This window comes from Equus przewalskii, chromosome 30, assembly GCF_037783145.1.
Source record: "Equus przewalskii isolate Varuska chromosome 30, EquPr2, whole genome shotgun sequence".
Lineage (NCBI taxonomy): Eukaryota > Metazoa > Chordata > Mammalia > Perissodactyla > Equidae > Equus > Equus przewalskii.
In genome coordinates, this window is record NC_091860.1 from 9006690 (window position 1) to 9030318 (window position 23629).

The 23629-nt window shown below is 37.7% G+C and overlaps 1 protein-coding gene across 25 annotated transcripts in view; it reads left to right on the forward strand.

Moving 5' to 3' along the window:
• The window catches only part of ABI1 (abl interactor 1), a 152256-nt gene that overhangs the window by 115366 nt on the left and 13261 nt on the right, over positions 1 to 23629 (forward strand). For 9 of the 25 annotated variants that reach the window (XM_070600888.1, XM_070600883.1, XM_070600890.1 and 6 more), the window contains exons 3-6: positions 8500 to 8676; positions 14816 to 14916; positions 16594 to 16734; positions 19330 to 19430. In XM_070600888.1, the coding sequence (XP_070456989.1) occupies positions 8500 to 8676; positions 14816 to 14916; positions 16594 to 16734; positions 19330 to 19430 (520 nt within the window). Of the gene's footprint in view, positions 1 to 8499; positions 8677 to 14073; positions 14089 to 14815; positions 14917 to 16593; positions 16735 to 19329; positions 19431 to 20342; positions 20424 to 23629 lie in introns of all 25 variants that reach the window. The other 16 variants (XM_070600879.1, XM_008535182.2, XM_008535187.2 and 13 more) reach the window with 3 other exon arrangements.

The window sequence follows — 23629 nt, forward strand, 5'->3', positions numbered from 1 at the left end:
TTATAATTTATATTAGCTAATCTTGTGCTTGACCTGTTAGAAAAAGGAGTTTAAAAGGTATATGGAAGCATTCAAAATAAAAATGTAGCTTGAACTACAGTTTGTAACATCAATGACTGTATATCAGATAATCTTCAGAATTACTAGGGCAAAGGGTATGGTCAGAGAAGTGAATTGTTTCACCATAAAAACAGATTTTCTTTGTTTCAGGAACTGTGAAGGGTCTGAGATTTTACCGTCTGCACAAGCTAACAATTAGCCTGCCATGGTTTCATGATGCTGATAGAAGACACAAGACTTCTGGGTCAGAGATGTGGGACTTTCTTAGTCATGATAATAGCAGGAGCCAGAGTGTTAGCATTTGTGCTGGTTCCCATCTCCAGGCTCCATAGAGGCACGTGAAGAGGGCTGTGGTGCCTCTCCTGTATTGCAGTACAGTCTGTTACCAGAGTGGAACCTACAGGTTAGAGAACCCAAACTTTTATATTGGGCAGTAAGCTTGCCTGGCCTTTATCCTCAAGAGAAATGACATCTTTATTATACTCGGCAGTAAATGAACCTCCTCTTTGCTCCTGAGGGAGACATTTCTATCCTTCATGGCTGTTAGTTACACAAACATACTTCACAAGATAGTAAGGAACAAAGAAAGGCAGTGCCTCTGCTTACAAGATCTACAGAAATGTGATGGATCCAAGCATAATTTTCCTTCCAACAAAATTTGCACCTCATTTCTAAATACCTTCTTGGTTTCTGGTAAAATTTCCCATTGGTCCTGGCCTGGTGGCATAGCGGTTAAGTTCGCACTCTGCTTTTGCAGCTGGGGTTTGTTGGTTTGGATCCCAGGCGCGGACCTATGCACAACTTATCAAGCCATGCTGTGGTAGGCCTCCCACATATAAAATAGAGGAAGATGGGCACGGTTGTTAGCTCAGGGCCAGTCTTCCTCAGCAAAAAGAGGAGGATTGGTGGCGGATGTTAGCTCAGGTCTAATCTTCCTCAAAAAAAAAAAAAAATTTCCCATGATTATGCTCTTCACTGGTCACTCTGATTAATCTGTCCAACAGAGCTGGGACCAGAGCCAGTCTGTTTGTCTTACTGTGAACAGGGTAGCAGGATGAGGCCAAACTGCCTTGTCCTCAGCTGTGCTCCCTGCTGAACAAATGCCGTATACCTTTGGGGTCTGCCTTAGAGAACCACATGGCTTTCTCTTTAAGTTTCTGTACTGACTTTGTACTTGACCCAAGGCATTGGTCTAAGTACTGCAGAGTGTTAGGGAACGCACAGATTTGGCCCTGGCCTGCAAGCAGGAAGTCTAGGGCTATTTTGTCCTTCATAACAATCCTGGCCAGTGAGGTGAGACTAACCTGAATAGCTCCAGGGCTGAGGTGATGTCACTGATCACCTCAAAGTCAGGAAGAAATTTCAAACTTTTGAAATTGGATGATTCTCATTTTTGGGATAATTACCTCAGACTGTGCATAATTAACAAGTCAGTCATCCTTCTAGGAGGGCCCTCCTACCCCCATAATCAAGAATATCCTTACTTTGGAGCTGTCACAGTTGTCTGCGGACTACACGATGGTGTAGCATGTTTAAGCATGGTGGTTGCTTGCTTAAAAACTTGAAAACCTTCTAAGGTACAAATCACTATATTGTCTGAAGAGAGCTAAGTTAGTGCCTATGAGGAACGTATTATTTACAGTTGTTGTGCCTTTCTCCCCCAAATGAGACCTACTTAAGTCAGGGAGCACAGGCTGGTGGTTTCTCCCATGTTGCCTCCTGGACAGCTGGTAGGCCTTAGGGCTCCCAGTTCAGTAAAAATAATTGAGCCTAGTCCTTGTTTTGGAGAGATTACCTGAAGGCAATCAGTCTAGTCTGTCCTATTTATTATCTGTGCCACCAGCCAGGTGGCATTCATCTGTCTCTTGGAATGACTGAAGGATAGCTACAGGAATGGCGGGGGACGAGGCGAGGGAGGGCAGCCTGGGAAAGACACCGGAGGTATTGACGAGTGTTTTGTGCGAGAGAGAGGTGCCGCTGCTGAGACAGTCCTCTGCTGCTCCCTGAAGCCTTCGCAGTGAGGTTAGGGTGTGGTCAGAGCCCTCCGGCAGAGTCTGACAGACCCCGCAGGCAGCTCAGTTTAAGGTGCTTGCACGGTGTGGGAGAGCTGCACAGGGCATTTTCCTTTGTGAGGAATGCTCCAGGGCTGGTTCTGATGGACACAGATGACTGCGTCCCTCCTTGTTACCTTCTCGGGTCTCCAGTGTTTCTTCCACAGGCACCAGGGTGGTGGTTCTCCTTCCACTGCCACAAAATCAGCGTGTCCCCTTCCAGCAGCTGATTTTTCTCTTTTTTGCAGTCGTCCCTGACTCTCTCCCAAAGCTTTTGTCTGAAAGGGTCAGGTGTAAGAGAGGCAAGGGCATTTTTATTAAACTTACAAAGACTTTATTATGTCTCCCACTTTGGCATATATGGTCCACTGTAAGGGAACTTGGTGAGCAATATACTTACTTACCAAGTGGTCAGTATCTGTATTATCTAAGACCACAGAAATCCAACAGGAAAATTCAAGTGGCTGAACTAGAATTAAGTTGGAATTCCCAGGGCCTGCTTTTGGCTGGGCTGCCACCCAGAGGGTGGACCAGTCAGGCCAACCCAGGGGTCCCATTGGGGGAAAGAAAGGAGCATCGTACTCAGGAATGGTCAGGGCAGAACGCAGGTGGCCAAGAGGAGATGATCTCTTCCCCGGGGACAGCTGCATTCAGCAACCAGACTGCTTTACTGATGTGTGTGAACCAGGAAGAGGAAAAGTATTAGAGTCAGAAACCAGGAAAGTATTATAGTCAGGAACGTTTTCCGGTTGATAAAAAAATTTTTGTTTAATTATGGTAAAATACATACAATTTCCCATCGTAAGCATTTTTCAGCACACAGTTCAGTAGTGTTAAGTGCATTTGCGGTATTCTGCAGCCAATCTTCGGAACTCTCTTCATATTGCAAAACTGAAACTCTGACCCCCTGGAACAGCACTCCCCGTTGCCCTCTCCCTCCAGCCCCTAGCAACCACTGTCCTACCTTCTGTCTCTGTGAATATGACTACTCTAGATACCTCATATTAAGTGGAATCATATAATATTTGTCCTTTTGTGACTGGCTTCACTCTGCATGATAGTCTCAAGCTTCCTCCATGTCATAGCCTGTATCAGAATTTCCTTCCTTTTTAAGGCTGAATAATATTCCAGTGTATGTATATACTGCACATTGTTTATCCATTCTTCCATCGGTGGATTCTTGGATTACCTCCACCTTTTAGCTCTTGTGAATAATACCGCTATGAACATGAATGTACAGATATCTCTTGGAGACCCTGGTTTCAATTCTTTTGGGTATATACCCAGCAGTGGAATTGCTGGATCAAGTGGTAATTCAATTTTTAATTTTTTGAGGAACCACTGTACTGTTTTCCACAGCAGCTGTACCATTTCACATTCCCCACTGCAATGCACAGGTGTTCCAATTTCTCCATATCCTTGTCAACACTTATTTTCTGCTTTTAAAAATTTTAAATAGTAGCCATTCCTAATGGATGTGATATCTAACTGTGGTTTTGATTTACATTTCTCTATTGGTTAGTGATATTGAGCATCTTTTCATGTACTTATTGGCCGTTTGTATATTTTCTTTGGAGAAATGTCTAATCAAGTCCTTTGTCCATTTTTGAATCTGGTTGTTTTTTGTTTTTGAGTTTTTTGCGTTGACTTTTGGGGAGGCTGTTCCAGCACTCAGCAATACAAGATGCCTGTGATAGGGAGTCTGGAAGGCCATCACATACTTTAATTGTTAGTGACTTTTGGGATAAAAACATATTGTCAGACTGCAGATGATTTGGAAAATGAAAAAACATGATACAGATTAGTGTCAAGGGCAACAATGGTATGGCGAGAGTCAGTTGATTGGACTGGAATAGCAATACCGTAACCTGAAAAAGTGTCATCAGCGGTGAGGCCTCACTGATAGTCTGAAGATGGGCTCAAAGGTCTGATGTAGCCAATTTGCCAGTAGTGGGTAATGTGGCCCCTCTCACCCTGAGACACAAGGGTCTTTTACTGGGAGTCACAAGTCTGAGATGGAGTGGTTGCCTCTGCCTCAGGAACATAGAGTCCTTTACGTTGTGTCTGTTCTCTGCTGGTGCACGTGTTGACACGTCTTCCATGATTTTGGATCAGGCAGCACTGAGGGCAGTGTGGGCTGGATCAGTAACTTGATTCCAGGTGATCTCATCAGACAGGGGCCCTTACCATGGACATCTATATTAGTGACCCAGATGGTCTGATCAGCAACTGCAATTAGTTTCCACACTTTATGGCCAAGTTTTAGTATGTGAGTCTGTAGTTTTCCAAGTGGCATATTGAACAGCTAGACCATTGGTAACAGCCGCAGAGTCAGTGAAAATAAAACAAGGTGTATCAAGGGGAATTTGACTGTATCTATGAGAACGTCCTTGAGTTCTGCCCATGGAGCAAAGCAGCCACACCCATTTTCAGTTCTGTCTAGCTGGCACTGAGGTTGAACACCACAGCAGCCCACTGGGCACAGTAGGGTTTCAACTTAATCACTGGTGAGTCAGGCGCAGAAATTCAGGGGATCCTCTGTGAATCAAGGGCCCCAGTGAGTCAGCAGCGTTGGTTTAGGTGGCAGAATGGAGGATAAAATTTCCCCAGAGAGATAGCTGCCACTTTTTCATGTAAGGCTGAGATGCTATAGGGGCTAGGCTGGCTGCATTCTTTAATATACCGTGTCCACGTGATAAGAGAGGCTTGTTAGGTCCTTCCTACCTTGTTTGTCTTTGAGTTTGAGTTGATCCATCCCCAAATGGGAAACTTTTCAAAAGAAATAAATCTGGTGGCTGTGTTAGGGAGGCATTGAATCCATACCCAAGGGGCATCTCCAGTGGAGGCTGCTCCTCTCGCCGCAGGCTCCAGTCAGTAAAATCATCTGTGAACGGAGCCTTGTGCTCAAAGGAATCATAAGGATTGTGGGGCGCTAAAGCTCCCAGTGCTTTTCTACACGTGGCTCTTCACAGTTGGCACAACCCCCTCTGGCACTGGGGAGCATTCACAGTGCAGGCATGTAAAAGATCAGTACCGAGTATACATTCAATGGTGAAAGCCACAAATAGTAATACGTTGAATTGGTCCAAAGAGCCCCACCCAAAAGGACAGGTTAGCTTGTCTTCCCCACTGTGAACCCTACCCAAACCTCCGTAACTGAAACAGGCACCCTCTCCCTCCCCAGAACAGGTGTGAAGGTGATGTGGGCTCCTGGATCTAACAGCCGTAAAATTTTGATTCCCTCCCCTCCCCAGAGTGATCTAGCACACCCTAGGTATGTTTAGTCTTCTTCCATTTCCCTTGGGGACTTGGGGAACTAAACTCTACCCCTAATCACCTTTCCCTTTAAAGCAGCTGAGGTTGGGATGTAGGGGGAGGTGGGGAGAGTGCAGCAGCTCTGCGCCAAACAAGGTGCATTTACTTTCAGTTTTGAGCGGTGCTGTAGCTGCATGCTGGTCAACCAAATAAATCGGTGGTGTTTTTGGTACAAAGCCCTGTATTCTGAGGCAAGGTCATCATTACTGATATCATCTGTTTCTGTTTGGGAACACCTTGGATACAGCAACTACAGCCACATTGCTTTCTTACAGGGGCCATGTGTTTGTACCCTTTGGCTAACTTGGGCTTGATCTGCACAGTGGCATCATTGTTTTTAGGAGTCCACATAATGCAGGCTATTTGCTGCTCCATTGTCAAGATAACAGCTCTTAAAACCTTGCTCGATTTCAGCATAAGGACTAGGAGTTTGCTGAGGCTGGCAGGACTAACAGCAAGAATTGATGTAGATTCTTTGGACGAGTTTCTCATTCTGCACTGAATCACCTTCATCATCATTTTAAACCCAATTCAATACAGTAAGAGCTGGAAGACTAGTCAGTGCCCATGGGAGTTTGTCTCAGGGGAATTCACCCAAGAGGACCAGAGCTCGCTTATAGCAAACAGCATCCACTACCAAAAGATGCTGAGGCCTTTTAGTCATCTTGAATGGATTGACTATTGACAAGATGGACTGCGGGAGGGGCTGAGCAGTAAGAGCCAGCTCTTGCCACTCTTCTTTAACAAGCATTATGTGCCCTGCCCCCACATCTCCCAAGCACACCAGCCAAGGTTCTAAAGATTCTCCTGATTCTGCCCACAGTGGTTGCATTTTCCTCTTTTCATGCTCAGTGTAGCCACATTTCTCTGTAATGTCTGAAAGGGGATAGAACTTATGTGCTCCCAACTCCCTCCGCCAGACAAATCTTAGTACTAGTTGTTCACCGGGCTGACCTGCTGAGGCTGACTGTCAGCTTGGTGGAAGTTGACAGTAACCAGAGCATCATTCAGGCTGCTATCTTTGAACCTGCTTCCTGATACTCAACCTGAAACTACCTCCTCAATTCAGCCTCATTAATGGGCAGTAAAGTGGAGGACCATTCATTGGCTGGTTGACCAAACAATTTGACCAGCATGTTCACTCATAAAATTCCCGTGGACTTCTCTCAGTTCCTGTTAACTGGCTTTTCATTCCATTTCTAGAAAGCTTTATCTCTGTTAGCATTCCATCCTCGTTGCCAAAACTGTCAAAAATTGTGAAGGGCTTAAGATTTTACTCTTCATGCAAGCTAACAAGTTAGCTTGCCACAATTTCATGGATACTATTAGAAGCTATGAGATTCTTGGGTCAGTCAAAGGATGTCATTACTCATGGCAATAGCAGTAGCTAGAGTGTCAGCATTTGTGCCAGATAACCAGCCCCAGTGTCCATAGGATACTGCAGAGAGCCGAGTGATGCCTGCACGCAGAGTTCGGTGCATTACAGCAAAGGAACTCCCGGTCTACTGGACCAGATATTTTATAATGGGCAGTAAACCTTCCTGACCTTTCCTCTGGGGGATGACATTATCTTTATTTTACTGGACAGTAAACAAACCTGCATTTTGCTCTCCCAGGAGGAGCTCTATCTTCTAAGGTTGTTTACTATATAAATGTCCAGCACAAAGGGAGTCAGTACCTTTTCTTGCAAGATGTGTAAATGTGCTAGACACCCAAGGAGAGTTGTTTCCCTGTACCTTGTTTTGGAGTTGGGAGAGCATTTTTTGTGTGTGTGTATGAGGAAGATTGGTCCTGAGCTAACATCTGTTGCCAATCTTCCTCTTTTTGCTTGAGGAAGGTTGTCCCTGAGCTAACATCTGTGCCACTCTTCTTCTATTTTATGTGGGATGCTGCCACAGCGTGGGTTGACAAGCGGTGCTAGGTCCGTGCCCAGGATCGGAACCTGTGAACCCTGAGCCGCCGAAGCGAAGTGTGCAAACTTAACCATTACACCACTGGGCTGGCCCCCATGGGACAGCATTTTTGATTACAGGTTCTTTCCCAAACAGTTTTTTAAATTCTGGTGAAATAGAATCTTAAACAAGCATTAACATTAAACTTGTTTTTTTCTGACAATATCTTTTCTTCCCCCCTCTGCTTCAGTTCAATTCACAGCCTTGCCTCTTCTCACTTAGACTACCGTAATTGCCTCCTAGCTGGTCTCACTGCAGTAGTCTTGTTCTGTCTGTCCTCAACACCTCTGCCAGAGGCATCTTAAAATGCAGATCTGATGATGTCGCTCAAATTTGTTATTGGGTCCCCATTACTATTAGGACAAAGTCTAAATTGTTGAACAGTTGTATAATCATTTCTCATGTCTGTCTACTACCCAGTTATTTTAAATGTTGGCAACTGAACTACAAAAAATTTATTTTAAACCATAAAGGTGAGTACTAGGGAGGCTGCGTGCTGCCAGTTTGTAACCTCTGCTCTTATTTATCGTCTTTTCTCTTACATCTTTGTCTGCAACATGCAATTCTTTCTGCCTTGAATAATTTCCACATTTGCCTCTTATACTTCTGTTCATCCTGAAAAACCTACTTACTCTATAGCCTTTAAGCGAACCTTTCTCAACCTAGATAGGTATCTTGCTCAGAACACCTTTAGAGTAATTTCAGGTCAAGTTTTCATGTGTGGCTACAGCCCTTGTGTCATTGTGTTGTAACTACTGATTATTTTTTCCTTGTTTGCATGCCCACTAAATCAAGTGTAAGCTACTCAGAGCAGGACCCCCCTCCTTTTCCGTACACACCAAGTCTTTGGAAAGAAAATTGCTCTCCTGAGAATTGTTTTGGAATCAAATCCATTAAATTAGTTGGTGCTTTTAATCACTTTTCGATGTTCCCTGTTGTGAGCCTCGAGGATATTAATTTGCTTAATTTTGAAGGGAAAGATATAATATTCACTGGAAATAGACATGTGATTCAGTCTTATGGTCCAACCTATATAGTATGTTCTAAGATATGTGGACATTATATATCTTATTTACTATGCCTAATAATATTTTCTTGCTTTGTTTAAATTTAAAATATAGACTGTGGACATTCATAAAGAGAAAGTGGCTCGAAGAGAGATTGGTATTTTGACAACAAACAAGAATACATCAAGAACTCACAAAATAATAGCACCCGCAAATATGGAGCGCCCTGTAAGGTATATTCGGAAACCTATTGACTATACAGTGCTGGATGATGTGGGCCATGGCGTCAAGGTAAGCACTTTTACATTGCGTTAACTTGAAACAGTTTATCCAGTAAATGTTTTGGATAGGAAATATGGTGATAAAGATAATTTTCTTAAAGAATTAATAGAGTCTCTTAGCTAGTAACTACCATTCCAATTTTCAAAGAACATTTATTTAATATTAGTTATGTATAATACTAAGCTTGAGGCAGAATTTTACCTCTGGAATAAGTTGTATTCGAGAAGGTAATAAAAGTTGAAATGACTATTCATTAATTAAGCCTTTTGAATCCTAGACTAATATTATAAATTTGTGTTGTGAATACCATGTCTTGCTTTCACTACTGAATGTTTAAAAATAAAAACATCTGTGTTCTCTAGAATTGGTTTAGAAAGTAATTATAAATACTTTAAACCTTTTATTCCTAAATATGTGTATATATTAATGCATCTGTGTGGATGTGAATGTAATTCCAGCAATCTATGAAAAGTAAAAATTGTATATAATTTTGTTCCATGCACCACCCCCCACTCCCCCACCCCCTACCCCAACAGCCTTTTAGGAAAGAGGTTGTTGCCCATGTTCATTTCTTAGAATGGCAGAACTAGCTACTCTTGAAGGATACCTGTAGCCTGTCTACTTTTTGGGTATTCATGGGTCATTTTGCAAGCATCTGGAATGACCTGGATTCTTTAGCCATCTCTGCTCAGGATAAACTATTCCTCTGAAATTTGGTGGTCCCTTTCCTAGAGGACCATTATTTGATTTTGTTCCTTGTCTTTAAAATATTTATAATAGTTATTTAGGAGTCAGCTAGAATCTTGAAACTTTTCTTAGCTGGTTGATCTGACTCGTGCTATTGCTGGATCTGTTGCATTCTGAATTATCTGGGGTTCCTCATCCAGAGAGGAGTATAGCTGATGACACTGACTTTTGTTTTATTCTTCTCTGGGATTATTGGAATCTCCCTGTCACTGTCATGATGGAAATTATAGGTAAAGTTGGAACACTTTGCAAATGTAGAGGAGGAGACTACTGGTTTGTTTCTTGTATTTTTACCCAAGGATATGGCTAGGGCTGTATAAGAGCTTAAATTCAATTTTAATTTAAGATATTTTAGACTAGATTGATCTACAGGATTTGAATTTTGAGAGTCTGGAAGAACTTCTTTTTGTATTATTGCCAGCCTTGGGATTAAAAATTTTATATATATACACACATATACATATGCACGTGCACACACACACTTAATGTTAGTCACTTCCGCTTTTGCCTAATATTGATTTTTATTCCTACTGAAGCAATACGCACTCATAAAAAAAATTCTGTCATCATTTTAGAAGTGACTATCTTCTATTATCCCTAATAATTGTATTTAACAGTTCAATACATAGCACTTAGCAGAGTATAACATGAAACCAAATTTGACAAGGAAATTTTGTATGAGAAAATTCAACTGTTTCATCATATACGTATAAATGGCAAGTGTAAACACAGCATAATGTATACTGAAAGTATACAGATGTGAATTTTGGCAATCTCCTTTTTGTAATATAGATATTTTAGACACAGTTTTGTTTTTTAACTTTTTATTGTGGTAAAAGATGCATAACATAAAATTTACCATTTAACCGTTTTAAGTGTATAGTTCTGTGGCAGTTACATTCATATTGTGTGGGCTATTTTTTAATACAACATTTTTGACTGGGGGTAGGAAAGTGGGTAGTCTGTGAGAACAGTATATCGTAGAAAGTGTTATGTGGCCTGTTTGTCCATTTTTTGTTTCTGTGATATACAAATGCAACATATAGTTGTTTTTTTCTCCAGTAGTCTCATTGCTACTTTATTTATCCATTTTTCTGACTTTCTAAAAGACCATTGCAGCCTTACTTATTTCTAAAGAATTGTAGAGCTGTGTGAAGGCTAGCAATTTGGTTAGTCGTTAATGAACAATGCCAGGGCCAAAACTATCAGGAGGAAAAGTTTAAATTTGTTTTAAAATCAGTATTTTAAGTATAAGGAGAGGCTGTCCTTACAGATCTAGGATTATTTTCTTATCTTTCGCCTACTTTTCTATTTAGAAATTTGTTTTCTTACTGATTTGTAAGAGTTCTTTTTTCCGTTAAGGAAATCAGCTCCTTATATATTGGCAAATATTTCTTTCTACTGTTTGGCTTTTGACTTTGATGTTTTGGTATTTTAAAAAATACATACAGAATTTAAAAAAATTGTATCCAAATATATTAATATTTCTTCTTATTCCAAGTTTTTTGTTAAGGTTTCCACACTCAAAGATTAATATTCCATCATATTTTCTTCGTTTGTGATGTAAATTTTAGTGTTTGGGTATTCCTATTTGTATTATCTCATTTAAATAATATTTATTATTAATGTATTTTATGCTATGAAATAAATGGTACACATAAGTTTAGTAGGAATTAAAAATATGGAAAAATATCTTAAAGTAAGTCCTGTTTGACTTTTGGAAATAATGTAAGAGATGGATAAGAGAATCCTATCTTAGAGAAACTACCAGAATCTATGCATAAAGGAGAAGGAAAAGGCCCTACCTTATAAGGGAGCACAGATTTCAGAATAAGCTAGAGTAGAGAAGGCGTGAATAGTTAGCAGAGACATTTAGATTTATTTTTATAATGATTAACAACTGTATAGCATGGTTCATAATTTACGAAGGACTTTCCATATATGTGTGTGTTTGTTTTTAAGCCTCAAAAAGACTATGGGGCTGGGGCAGCCTGGTGGCATGGTGGTTAAGTTCACGTGCTCTGCTTTGGCGGCCCAGGGTTCTCAGGTTTGGATCCTAGGCATGGACCTACCCACTGCTCGTCAAGCCATGCTGAAACAGCATCCCACATACAAAATAGAGGAAGATTGGCATAGATATTGGTTCAGCGACAATCTTCCTCAAGCAAAAAGAGGAAGATTGGCAACAGATGTTAGCTCAGGGCCAATCTTCCTCACCGAAAAAAAAAAAGGAGAGAGAGAGAGACCATGGAATCTAGGAGTTGTTACGTTTTATTAATGGAGACACTAAAGCTTTCTAATATGTACCTAGGAATGATATTTTTTAAAAATTTGAATTTTATTAAACAGAAGAATAAGCTAATGAATCATATGAAAGGAAGGATTGGCTGGCTTTAGAGGCTTTTAGTACCTGTGGTATGCAAAGCTTATGAGTTAGTTAGGGCCAGAAGATAGGAAGGAATCGAAGAGAATTCTATTGTTTTTGTCAACCATAAAAATAAAATGACCAGTTATCTTACCAGCAAAACAAATTTATTCAGGAATAGCCAAAGGATTGTAATTTCAGATGAGCATGCTATGGCAGACCATAAGCAAATCCGACAAACGAGAGAGGAACATTATTTTATAGAGAAAAAGGAGGAAATTGGGAGGGGTCATTTTGAACAAAAGTCCATTGGAGAGAGGCAGGAGTTCAGGGTAGTGATGTTTTTTCATTGGGTGAGTTGCTGGGGGAGTCACTTTCTGTTTGGGATACAACTCCTGTAATTAAGGACAGTATCCTGTTGATGACTTCGTTTAGGGTCCATAATTGACTGTCTTTCTGTTGAGGACTTCTTTCTCTTGGGGTCTGTAACTGACACTGTCTTTCTTGTAATTGACTTCAAGTGGTACTGCATGGGAGCTCCCCCTTCTGGCCTTCGGACTCCATTTTAAATGAAGTTTCCCTTTATTAATTTTCACATTTTCAACCTAAGATTCCAGGGAAATGGTAAAATGGCTTACCCATAAATGTAAATGTTAAGGAAATGCAGTGAAATCTTAAGGAAATAAAAAGTCTAGTTTTGCATGTATTTTGGGGACATTTAAGTGGAAAAATTTTGTAGATTGCCAGCTATAATATTTTGAGCTGTAAGATATAGAGATTATTTCCTTCTAATACTCCCCAACCCATATGTATATATAAACACACTCTTAATAGAGGAGGCTGAGCTCCATACAAGGTTGAAGTTTACACCATTGCACAGTCGCAGAGTTCAGCTAGAATTTTCATTCCCAATCAAATTCTCCTTTCGTTCTTTCATTTGGGACCAGTTTATACTTGAATGTGAACTTTTTTTTTGCTTTTTGTTCACTTAAAGCATCAAATGAGGGAAGATAGGTGGTCATATTTAGAATATTTCTCAGTTACTTTAGAATAGTATTTAGTGCATTGTAATGCTGTCACATTAGTATATCTCCTCTTCAAGGATAATATTATTATTCAAGTTTAATTTCTAAATCCAGATATGAAATGTAGCAGCTAAATGGGATTCCAGAATTGTTTTCAGATAAAAATGAGCAATATCATTCTAAAGAAGCAAAGAATACCAAAATTCTGGCACAGTTTCTTAGAAATGAGACTATATCTAAGACCAAGTACATTCCTCCTTTGGATAATTTCCTTGATGTTGCCTTAATGGTCACTTGAAAAATGATAGATACATATTTAGAATGGCAGATGTTATAGAAAGAACTGGAAACCCAAAAAATCTATAAAAAGTTATATTTTACGATCTAAAGATAGTTTTTCTGAAGCGGCCTCGTACATGTAGTGATGCTTTAGGACTGTGTGCATTATTTCATGTTATTCATATATACATATGTTCATATTATTTCATGTGTACATATTTCATAGAAGTAACCTTTACGATCAAAGCAGCTGTTGTTCAGTTTTGAATCTTGGCTAAACTGGTTCCAGAAGAAAACTTAGAACGAGAGCAACCTGGAACGTCCCACTAATGTTGGCCGTCTCAGATTTGGATTCATAAGTTATAAATGAGAGAGTTTCCAGACCTTGTTTGTTTATTCCTTAGTTAGAATCTGGCTAAGCTATTACTGTGCATCGTGATGTTGTTTTTAAACACTGAGGTACTAGGCCCTTTTGTGAATTGGGAGGCAACCTGTGATTTTGAATTTTAACATTTGCAATTTGTCACCTTTATGATACTCTACTACCATTCAAATAATAAATATTTGTACTTGGGCATTCATTATCCAGTAAGTCTTAGGTCTTGTATGCTGATGTATTAAAGTAGCCTTACATTTAATGGGTTACGGTATTTGTGTTTAAATCAAAGTTAGTTTTTTTTATCATCCGTGATTCAGTTGGATTAGTTCCTTAGGATAAAGTACTGACCTAAGAACTTATTGGACCTGCATGAGATTGGTGTAATTAAGTGGTGGTTTCCTTTTGAACATATTCTTTTGAAGAAGATATGGTACACGTGAATATTTCCTTACTGCTTATGGATATCTTTTTCTTACAAAATATTTGAAATATGGCTGGGTAAAAGCTTATTAACATGAATTGCATAACTGTAAATGTAAACCTGTCCTACCAGATATAACTTATTTAGAATTAATTTCTACTTTTTCCCCCCTTTTTTTGCCAACGTAAAGTGGCTAAAAGCCAAGGTAAGAGATATTACTTATCACTTGATCCACAGTATACCCTCTATATTGATAGAGGCTGCAGAGCCACTAAAATTTGAGAACTCTTCCTATGTCTGTCTGCTTTTTCCCCATAGGATTTATGTAGATTAAATATACTCAAACTCAGTTCAAATCAGCAATGTTTAGCTTGAATGTGTTAATATATCAAAGATATATTGACATCTGCATTTATATAGGAACATTAATTTTGCTAACATTTATTGCTTTGCTCATTTTTTGATAGTTGCCTTGCTTTTATTGACTTACAATTAGGAGGTTTCCCAGACATCATGTATGACTTTGTTACTAAATTGTTAGGATAAAGATGATTTTTCAGATGCATATTTCAGCAAATTGACACTGAGATCTGTAGTTTATATTCATGTACACATTTCAGAAATTTTGAGGAACCCAGTATTTGAATGTAGATAAGTTTGATCTTAGTGAACATGTTTGACAATAATATAAAATCCACTAATCTCACCTGTATTTGGCTATAAATTGGTATGAATAGCACAAAATAATAGGAAAAGCCAAGTGCAAGTGGTTTCTTGACTTTTGAAAATGTGGTGAGTACCAAAGTCTATTATTTAAACTGTCTGGGAATCCTTACTTCACATTCTGATATTAAAAAAAAATAATACATGGTGTCAAAACACCAAGAGAACAATTTGATATAAAAATAAAGGCTTTTCTTTCCACATTTCAGCATGGAAATAACCAGCCTGCAAGAACTGGCACACTGTCGAGAACAAATCCTCCTACTCAGAAGCCGCCGAGTCCTCCCATGTCAGGCCGGGGAACGCTGGGGTAAGAATTCAACTACATTTTACAAGAAAATTCGTACGCTAAAGGGAAAGGTGTTTCTGGGACTTAAGTAAATATATGGATCCTTACTAAGGGCCCCTCTCCATGTGACGCTACTTTTTATAGATTGATTTTGGTTCTTATTTCCATAAACAGAATCCAAAATGAATCTGCCTGTTTTATAACATTCTCTATAGAAGTCTGTACTGACCTAGGAAGGTTCTTTTGTGTATGTGTAAATGAGCATTATTTATTATTTATCTTCTAATTCGTTTTTTTTAAATATAAATCTTAAGTTTATTTCATAATAAATCCTCTTATGGTGCCTTCACCTGTATTTACAGTATTTGTATTATGGAACTTTGAGTAAGCGGTCTGTTTTGTGTAGTTCAGCTTGGCAGCCTGCAGCTCTGCCGTTTCCCCTATTACTTGGTGCCTGAGACTCAGGGACTCTTTACCTGAGGTGTTTCTGACTGTGCTTCCGCTGGTGATCTTAGGGCCCTTGACACTTGCATAGCTTTGTGGGAAGGCCAGTAGGAGAAGTAGAAAAGATAGCACTTGGTGGCTCTTCCTTCTCAATTGTCCATGCAATAAAAATATTGAATAATTGGTAAGACATTTCTGAAAGATTGTTCACCTTGACATAGGAAATAATATATTAGATTCCTTCTTTTTTGGTGGAGGGGTGGGGAATCATTATTTTATAGTAACAGTTAACTTTTGTAGAGAATCTTAGTTTCCATTTTCATTCTGTAAACAAACCTCTTGTCCCTGGAAAAAACATATGAAATTATTAAATAGAAAAGTTAAAATCATTTATTGAGAAATTAATGGTGTTACATTTAGGATCAGAATGTACTTGTCCGTATCTTTCCATATTGAGGTAGGAATAAATTGCAGAGGAGATATTTACCTTCCATAGTGTGTAAGGACAGTGGCTTGTGGGTGACTAAGCTGTGAATCATGTATATTTCAAAGTTTGATATTGAGCATTTAAAAAATTATAGCCATTATTTTTAGAAATAAGGTCAGAAAGAAAAGGTCAGGGGCTGGCCCTGTGGCCGAGTGGTTAAGTTCACGCGCTCCGCTGCAGGCGGCCCAGTGTTTCGTTGGTTCGAATCCTGGGCGCGGACATGGCACTGCTCATCAAACCACGCTGAGGCAGTGTCCCACATGCCACAACTAGAAGGACCCACAACTAAGAATATACAACTGTGTACTGGGGGGCTTTGGGGAGAAAAAGGAAGAAAAAAATTTTAAAAAAAAGAAAGAAAAGGTCAAAGAAAAGGTAACATTTTAGTTTTTGTGTTAAAGTAACATAATTCATATACCCCAATTAAGAATTTCTTTTTCAACTTTGTTATTAAAAATTTTTTTAAAAAGGGCCCAGCTTGGGTGGCCTACTTGTGAAGTTCAGTGTGCTCTGGTTTGGTGGCCTGGGTTCAGTTCCTGGGCATGGACCTACACCTCTCTGTTAGTGGCCATGCTGTGCTGGCAGCCCACATACTAAAAAATAGAGGAAGATTGGCACGGATGTTAGCTCAGAGTGAATACTCCTCCCCACCTCAAAAAAAATTAACTGGTGTTATACTTGGTTACAATGGGACAATCACAGATTTGGGAGAAAATACCATTTATTCTTTCTTATTCATTATTCCTTTTTCTATTACAATTCTTTAGACGGAACACTCCTTACAAAACCCTGGAACCTGTTAAACCCCCAACAGTTCCTAATGACTACATGACAAGTCCTGCTAGGCTCGGAAGTCAGCATAGTCCAGGCAGGACAGCTTCTTTAAATCAGAGACCGAGGACACACAGGTAAACCTTCAGGTTGAGCCTTTGAACAGCTGAGAGTGGGGGTTATTGACTGGTGGCAAACTTCTTTAAAGTTACTAAGTAAAGGTAAGGTACTCCTCTAATGTTAATAGAATGTGAAAGTTGAGGGTAATAATATTATATATGTTCCTGTAAATTTGTGTCATAGCTTCTGTTTTTTAGATTTTTAAATATCTGTTTATACTATTAGCAGATTGATACTATGTCCTCCTTTTGACAGAGGTTCAGATGTATATTTGGGTCAAGGCTAAAGAATATTTTTTAAAATAGTCTTAAAAAAGATCATGGCAACCACTTTTAAATATTTTGGATAATAGGTTAAATATCAGAAATTATGCAATGTGATTTAAACTTTAAGAGGTTGGAGCTCCGAAAGAAGACTTAGCTTAAATCCAAGGAAGAATTTCTTAAGAGGGTTGATATACTAGAATATGTTATTGTATAGATTGTTAAAAAAAAAAGTTTTAGGAATCAACTACCTAGTGGATTTTTACAAACTTGATTATGGAATGTAGCATCAGAAAACTATATGCTTTATTAAATATACAACTTGAGAAGATTAATACAAATTGAACACACTCATGTAACCATCACCCAGATCACAAAATGGAACATTACCAGCAACCCAGAAGTCTCCCCCCAGGCCCTTTCCCAATTATTGCTTCTAAAAATAGCCCCAAAAGTAGCCACTCCATTTTTGGCCACTTTTTAAAAGCTGGACGAATTCATTATATAGCTTAATTTATTTTTTCTTCAATTTTACCTCTCACTTAATAACTTGGGCAAGGAACCTTTCTTTACCTTGACTTTTAGGTTGATGTGTTGGAGATACAACTTAGCAAAATCGTTTTTGGGGATTCAATTAAAGAGAGTACATCAAGTTCTTAGGTGCTATGTAATTAATATCTGTGGTATTGCTACTGTTAGTAAATAAATTGATATGGCATATCTGCAATTACTGTATCAGGTCAAGTTCATTGAGGACCAAAATTGTTCTTTTGTTTGTTTGTTATTGAATTATTATATCAAAGCATGGTTTTTCTCTATAGTGGAAGTAGTAATAGTTTAATCATATTCAGCAGCCAGTTATTAAGAGTCACTTCATTAGATGCTAGGGATATACCAATAAGATATAGTTCTCTTTTTCAGAAGCTCATTCTGTTAGAAAAGGGATCAACAAACTTTTCTATAAAGGGCCAGATTGTCAATATTTTAGGATTTGTGGGCCATCTGGTCTCTGTTGCAGTTACTCAGCTCTGTCATTGTAGCATGAAGGCAGCCATGGACACAAGTGCATGAGCATGGCTATCTTCCAATAAAACTTTATATATGGCACCAAAACTTAAATTTCGTGTAATATTAAGGTGTCACAAAATAATATTCCTCTTTAGATTTCTTCTCAACTATTTAAAAATGTAAAAAACGTTCTTAGCTTACAGGTCGTAAAAATTGACCATGGGCCAGATTTGGCCCACGGCCTGTGATTTGCCAACCTCCATGATGGAAAAAAGGCCCTTAGGTCAATAATTGTAGTGCAAAATATTCAAAGATAAGTGCGAAAATATTCAAAGGTCTCTGATGCGATGGTGGCACAAAGCAGAGTATTGATCATTTGGCTTGAGGGAGTAGGGAGGCCTTCACATCAAAGCTATTTTTATTATATGAACAGCTTTCTTTTTTCTTTTCTTCCATTAACATGTGATAATACAATTATAGAATGATCATATTGGAGAAAAAAATAAAAATTTTACCTGGGCAGTGCAACTCTTTGCCCTGTTGAGTTTCTGGTCCTATTGAGCCAATGATTTTGATTTTAAAACATAAAACGGAACGTAAGGCTACATGTGCACATACACACATTTCCATACATACACATGTGCACACACACATTACTGAAAACATCTGGGTAGTGCAAGGCCATATACCTAAAGGGACAGTAAATCTATAGGAATTAGAATAGTAGGGAATTGGTTAGAGTTTAACAGTATCGATTATTCTAGAATGCCCCATGCTGAAACTTCACTACTGTCTTTTTTTGTCATTTTGCTCATTTTCCAGAAAATTTCTGTTTTATCGCCCTTCTTTGAGTTGCGTGGAAGTTTTCATACTAATTCCAGATTAAAACTGATTAACCTTTTTATTAATTTCCATAGCAGCTCTTTTGTGGCATCCGTCACAGTATTTTTTAATGTTTTCCCATTCTCAACTATGAGCTCCATGGCAACATGGTTTATGTCTGCTTTGTTCACTGCTATTCATAATAGGCACTAAGTAAACCCTTGTTGACTCATTGTATTATAAGATTTTATTGGTCATCCATTTCTGAATAGGATGATCTGTTCTGATAGTTCTCAGTACTATGTTATGATTACATTGGTTTCCGATAGATTGATAAGTAGAGTAAAACTCAAGACAAGTTTTAGGGTTAAAATTTGTATTGAACAGTTTAAAAATTTGTTTTATATGTGTATATATACACACATGCCATAAAAGGAGTGTTTATTGGCTTTGACTTGATTATTACAATTTTTTTAATAAATCTCTAGAATTTCTTTTTTCACAATTTTTTCATTGCAGTGGAAGCAGTGGAGGAAGTGGAAGTCGAGAAAACAGTGGAAGCAGCAGTATTGGCATTCCCATTGCCGTGCCTACACCCTCACCACCCACTATTGGACCAGGTATGTTATTTATTAATATGTTATAATATGTGATTGTATTTATGAGCTTTATTATAGAAGTGTGAAATAATTTAGTTATATTAGATAAAATATTAAATTTATGTGATTGTTGCTAGAATAAACGCTAACAACAAATTTAAAACCATTTTTAGATTGGTTTTCACAGTCTTCAGGGTTTTACCAGCTGTTTCTCCTTTTACATAAAGCATACTGAATAACTTTACTAAATAATTTTTTGGCTGTTTTGCTTTAGAAATACTTGCTTTGGGCACTAGTCAAAATGATATTTATTATTTCAAGAGCAAACCAATTTATTGTTGATACCCCAATCAAAGGATCAGTGTATATAATATGAATTACATATCAGTGAGTTTTGATGCTGCTTTATAAGCTAGTATCTCAACTCTGTTGTTAGCTTGTTCTGTGACTTTACTACACTTATGTGTGATATTCAATACATATTTCAGTAAAATGCCATAAATATAAAATGGGATTAAAATAGGAAAAATTTTTTACTTTTTAGATTATATAAAAATTTAAGAAATCACTATAGAGCATTAAATTAGTCCTTTGATTTTTGGTAAATAAAATGAAGACTTTATAGTGTTAAAAATATACATTTTTCAAAGTGAGTATGATAAAACTGTTAGGAAAAAATCTTTAGCTTCTCAAGGATGTTGTTAAAAAAGGAGAAAAAGCTACTTATAAAAACAGGCATATTTTATAGTTAATGCAGGGTTGAACTCAATAGCCTTTTTACCTAGTAAAATTCATACTCATTTGAACATGCTTTACATATGGGTATCTCTCTCTTTTTTTTTCTTCTTTCCAAAACATTGTACTTTCTTACTGTTTCAGAATGTTTAGTTCTCTTTCTTGCACTCTGACCTGAATTATAAACTATTTTATTAGAAAGCATTTCTGTCCCTCCTCCTTCTGGAGCTCCACCAGCACCACCTCTTCCACCACTTCTCCCAGTGAACACTGTGATAGGTGAGACTGCATACCCGTTGGAGTGATGTAACTTACTTTGCATAATTCATAATAAACTCCTCAGACTGCTGGCTTTCATAGTATTAGGTTATAGGCAGTAATACAGAGATTAAAGTAGTAAATCTAATTTACACTAATTTCCTCTGGTTGAAAGGCCTCTGAAGTTACACAGAAAACAAATGTAAAGTAACTTTCTCTGTAATGTGAACTGTTTCTATGCTTAGTTTATAAGTAATTTAATGTGGTTTGTATTTGTTATTTGTTTAGATTTTTCTAGGAAAATTATAGCAGTGATTGTTCAAGAAACTTTTTTTAATTAGTAATGTAATTTTTTTTAAGTTAAACTTGATTTGGAACTCCCTGGTATATATAGCAGTCAAAGGATTGGGGTGAATGTGGCGGACAGGAGTAAGAAAAATGGAAAAGAAAAAGATGCGTGGTGTGGGGTGCCCTGAGGCTTTCCTGTGCATCGCAGTTTGAAAAACTCTGATATAGCCCAGTACTTATGGCATCTGAGGATGTCATGAAACATTTTTTCCAATAAGATGCATTTAAATTGTTTCCAACTTGGGGGTGACTGGATTGAGCATATAAGAAATTCCAAATATAGACTCAGTGAAAACGGTTCATCCTAGAAATACACAATAGCAACAATCTGGGTAAAAGTGGATAATGAGATGTTTCAAATGATGAGAACTGAGTTTCATTTTAGGTGCAATAAAGCTGTCTTGCAACATCTTTTCAAAACATTGGCACTTGTAGTCAAAGGAAAAGGGCAAAAGGAGGTGATTTTAAAATTTCTAATAGTAGAAATTGTTGGCAGAAAGTCCATGTGAAAAAAATTGCCCTCAACCTAATTAATAACCAGGAAAATGAAAATTAAAACCACAGTGAGATACTATTTTCTATCTACCAGATAGGTAAAAATGTAGAAGTGCGCTAGTACCGAATGCTGATGAGGATACGCGGTAACAGGAAAGTACATTGCTGGTTGGAGTTTCTTAGTTGATACACTCACTTTGGAAAGTAATTTGTTGTTACCTCGTCAAGTTGAACAGGTTTCTACCTTAGATTTAACAGCCTCATTTCTAGATATTTACCCTAGAGTACTGGTTCTCAGTTATGGGACCCCTACGTGTTGCCAAGGTCCCTTCATGGATTTTTTGAGGTCAGAGCTGTATTTATCATAATACTAAGACTTATTTGCCTTTTTCATTCTCATTCTGGCACAGTATACAGTGTATACAGTGGAATTTTCCAGAGGCTACGTGACATATGATAAAATCATTGCTTTGACAGCTAATGGAATGTGTATTTGTGTACTCATGTGTTTTAAAGATATATCAGTTTTAATTTTTAATATGGTAATTACCTATTGCTATATAGCTACCACCTCAACAAAAGCCTTTTGAGGTTCTCTCGTTTTGAAGATTGGACCCTCAGACCTTAAAGTTTAAAAACCACTGCCCTAGAGCAGTGGCTTTCCGAGTGTGATCCCCAGACTGACAGCATCATCATCATGGGGGTACTAGGTAGAAATGTAAGCTCTCAGGTCCCATTCCAGACCTGCTCAGTCAGAAACTGAGGACTGGAGCCCAGCAATCTGTACTATCACAAGCCCTCAAGGTGAACTTCTGATCAGCACTGAAGTTTGAGAACCACTGTTCTACAGAAATTCGGGAACCGTATTTAGGAATGTTCATAGTAGTAGTATTACTATCAAAGGAAAAGAGCAAGCCAACAGAATACATAACCATCCATTGTAAAAGTTTATAAATTTGCAAAATCTCTCTGTGTATTGTTTAAGGTTATACATATCTGTGATAAAAAAATTCTATGTAGTAAAGCAAGAGAATGTTTAATTACATACCTTTTGGGGTTTGGAATCCAGAAGGGGCAAACAGGAAGCTTCAGTGATACTGGTAATATTCTATTTCTTGGAGCTGGGTATTCATCCTATCTTATTTTTCTTTAAATTTATATATATATGTATATAAAATTACATTAGTATATATAAAACCATATGTATATGTATTATTTGTATGACATAATTATGTATATATATCAGTCATATACCCTTTGATATTATGACTTATTTCATAATAAAATATTAAAGTAAATTCTAAAATAGGCATAGTTTGAAACTGCTAAATAGTTGGGTTTTGATTTTAAAATCCCCAAAATAAAACTTGGATTTCATACACTTTTTATACGTCAGAGAAATATGAAAATCATTTTACAGAGATTTCTGTTAAAAATAGTTAAATGCTTACTTCTTAGCTCTCTTGAAAACTTAGCTGTCCACAATTACTCATTCATGAAGGCTTTGGAATAGACTTTAAAAAAAAATGTGTTTCTATTTAGAAAATGAATGTGTGGATGATTCAGATAATTATTAGTGACTGCCTATGGCTTGGGAGCTCCAAAATGGTAAATATTAGCACTTCTTTCAGTGAACAAGCTCTGCTGTATGGTTTCATCTAATAACTTGTATGACCTCTAGGAGAAGTTAAATTGGACGATTGAATGAAAATAAACTATGATGCTGTCTTTTTGCCTCCTCAGTCATGGTTAGATGTTTGGCTGGGGCAAAGAGGGTGATATTAATCCTGAAGTTAGCTTTGGAAAGTGTAGTTAACTTTAGAGGCTTTGAACTGTATTAACCTTTTAAATATTAAACTTTGGAAATGTTGGTAAAGATGATATTGAATAAAATTTTAAGTGTTATTAATATTTTAGTCAGATATGCATGATGATGATTAAAAAAAAGGATTGCTGTGGGTGTAGGGTGGAAAAAAAGCCCTCCATGTAGGGAGAAAGCTAATGGATTTTCTACATAAAGCTGCCTTAAAATGTCCATATTTTACACAGTCTCAAATTTTTTCTAGTTTTGTCAGGTACAGAAATTTAAGTGATAGAGAAAAGTATGTTACTCTTAAAAGTTTGGAGATGAACAACAAATCTGATGTTTTGAAACTGGAAATTGTACTTCTAAAAATTATTCTACTATAATATGTATTAATAATTGCTAATATAATATTCAAATAAATATAGTAGTATATGTGGAAAATATGCATAACTTTACATTTTATAATTTAACTTGGGTTTGGCTACATAGCTTCTTACACTGTGCTTCTGAAGATTTGGCACTGGGAAGGAAGAAGTTTGTACACCAGATATTAATACATTCACATCTAGAAACTGAC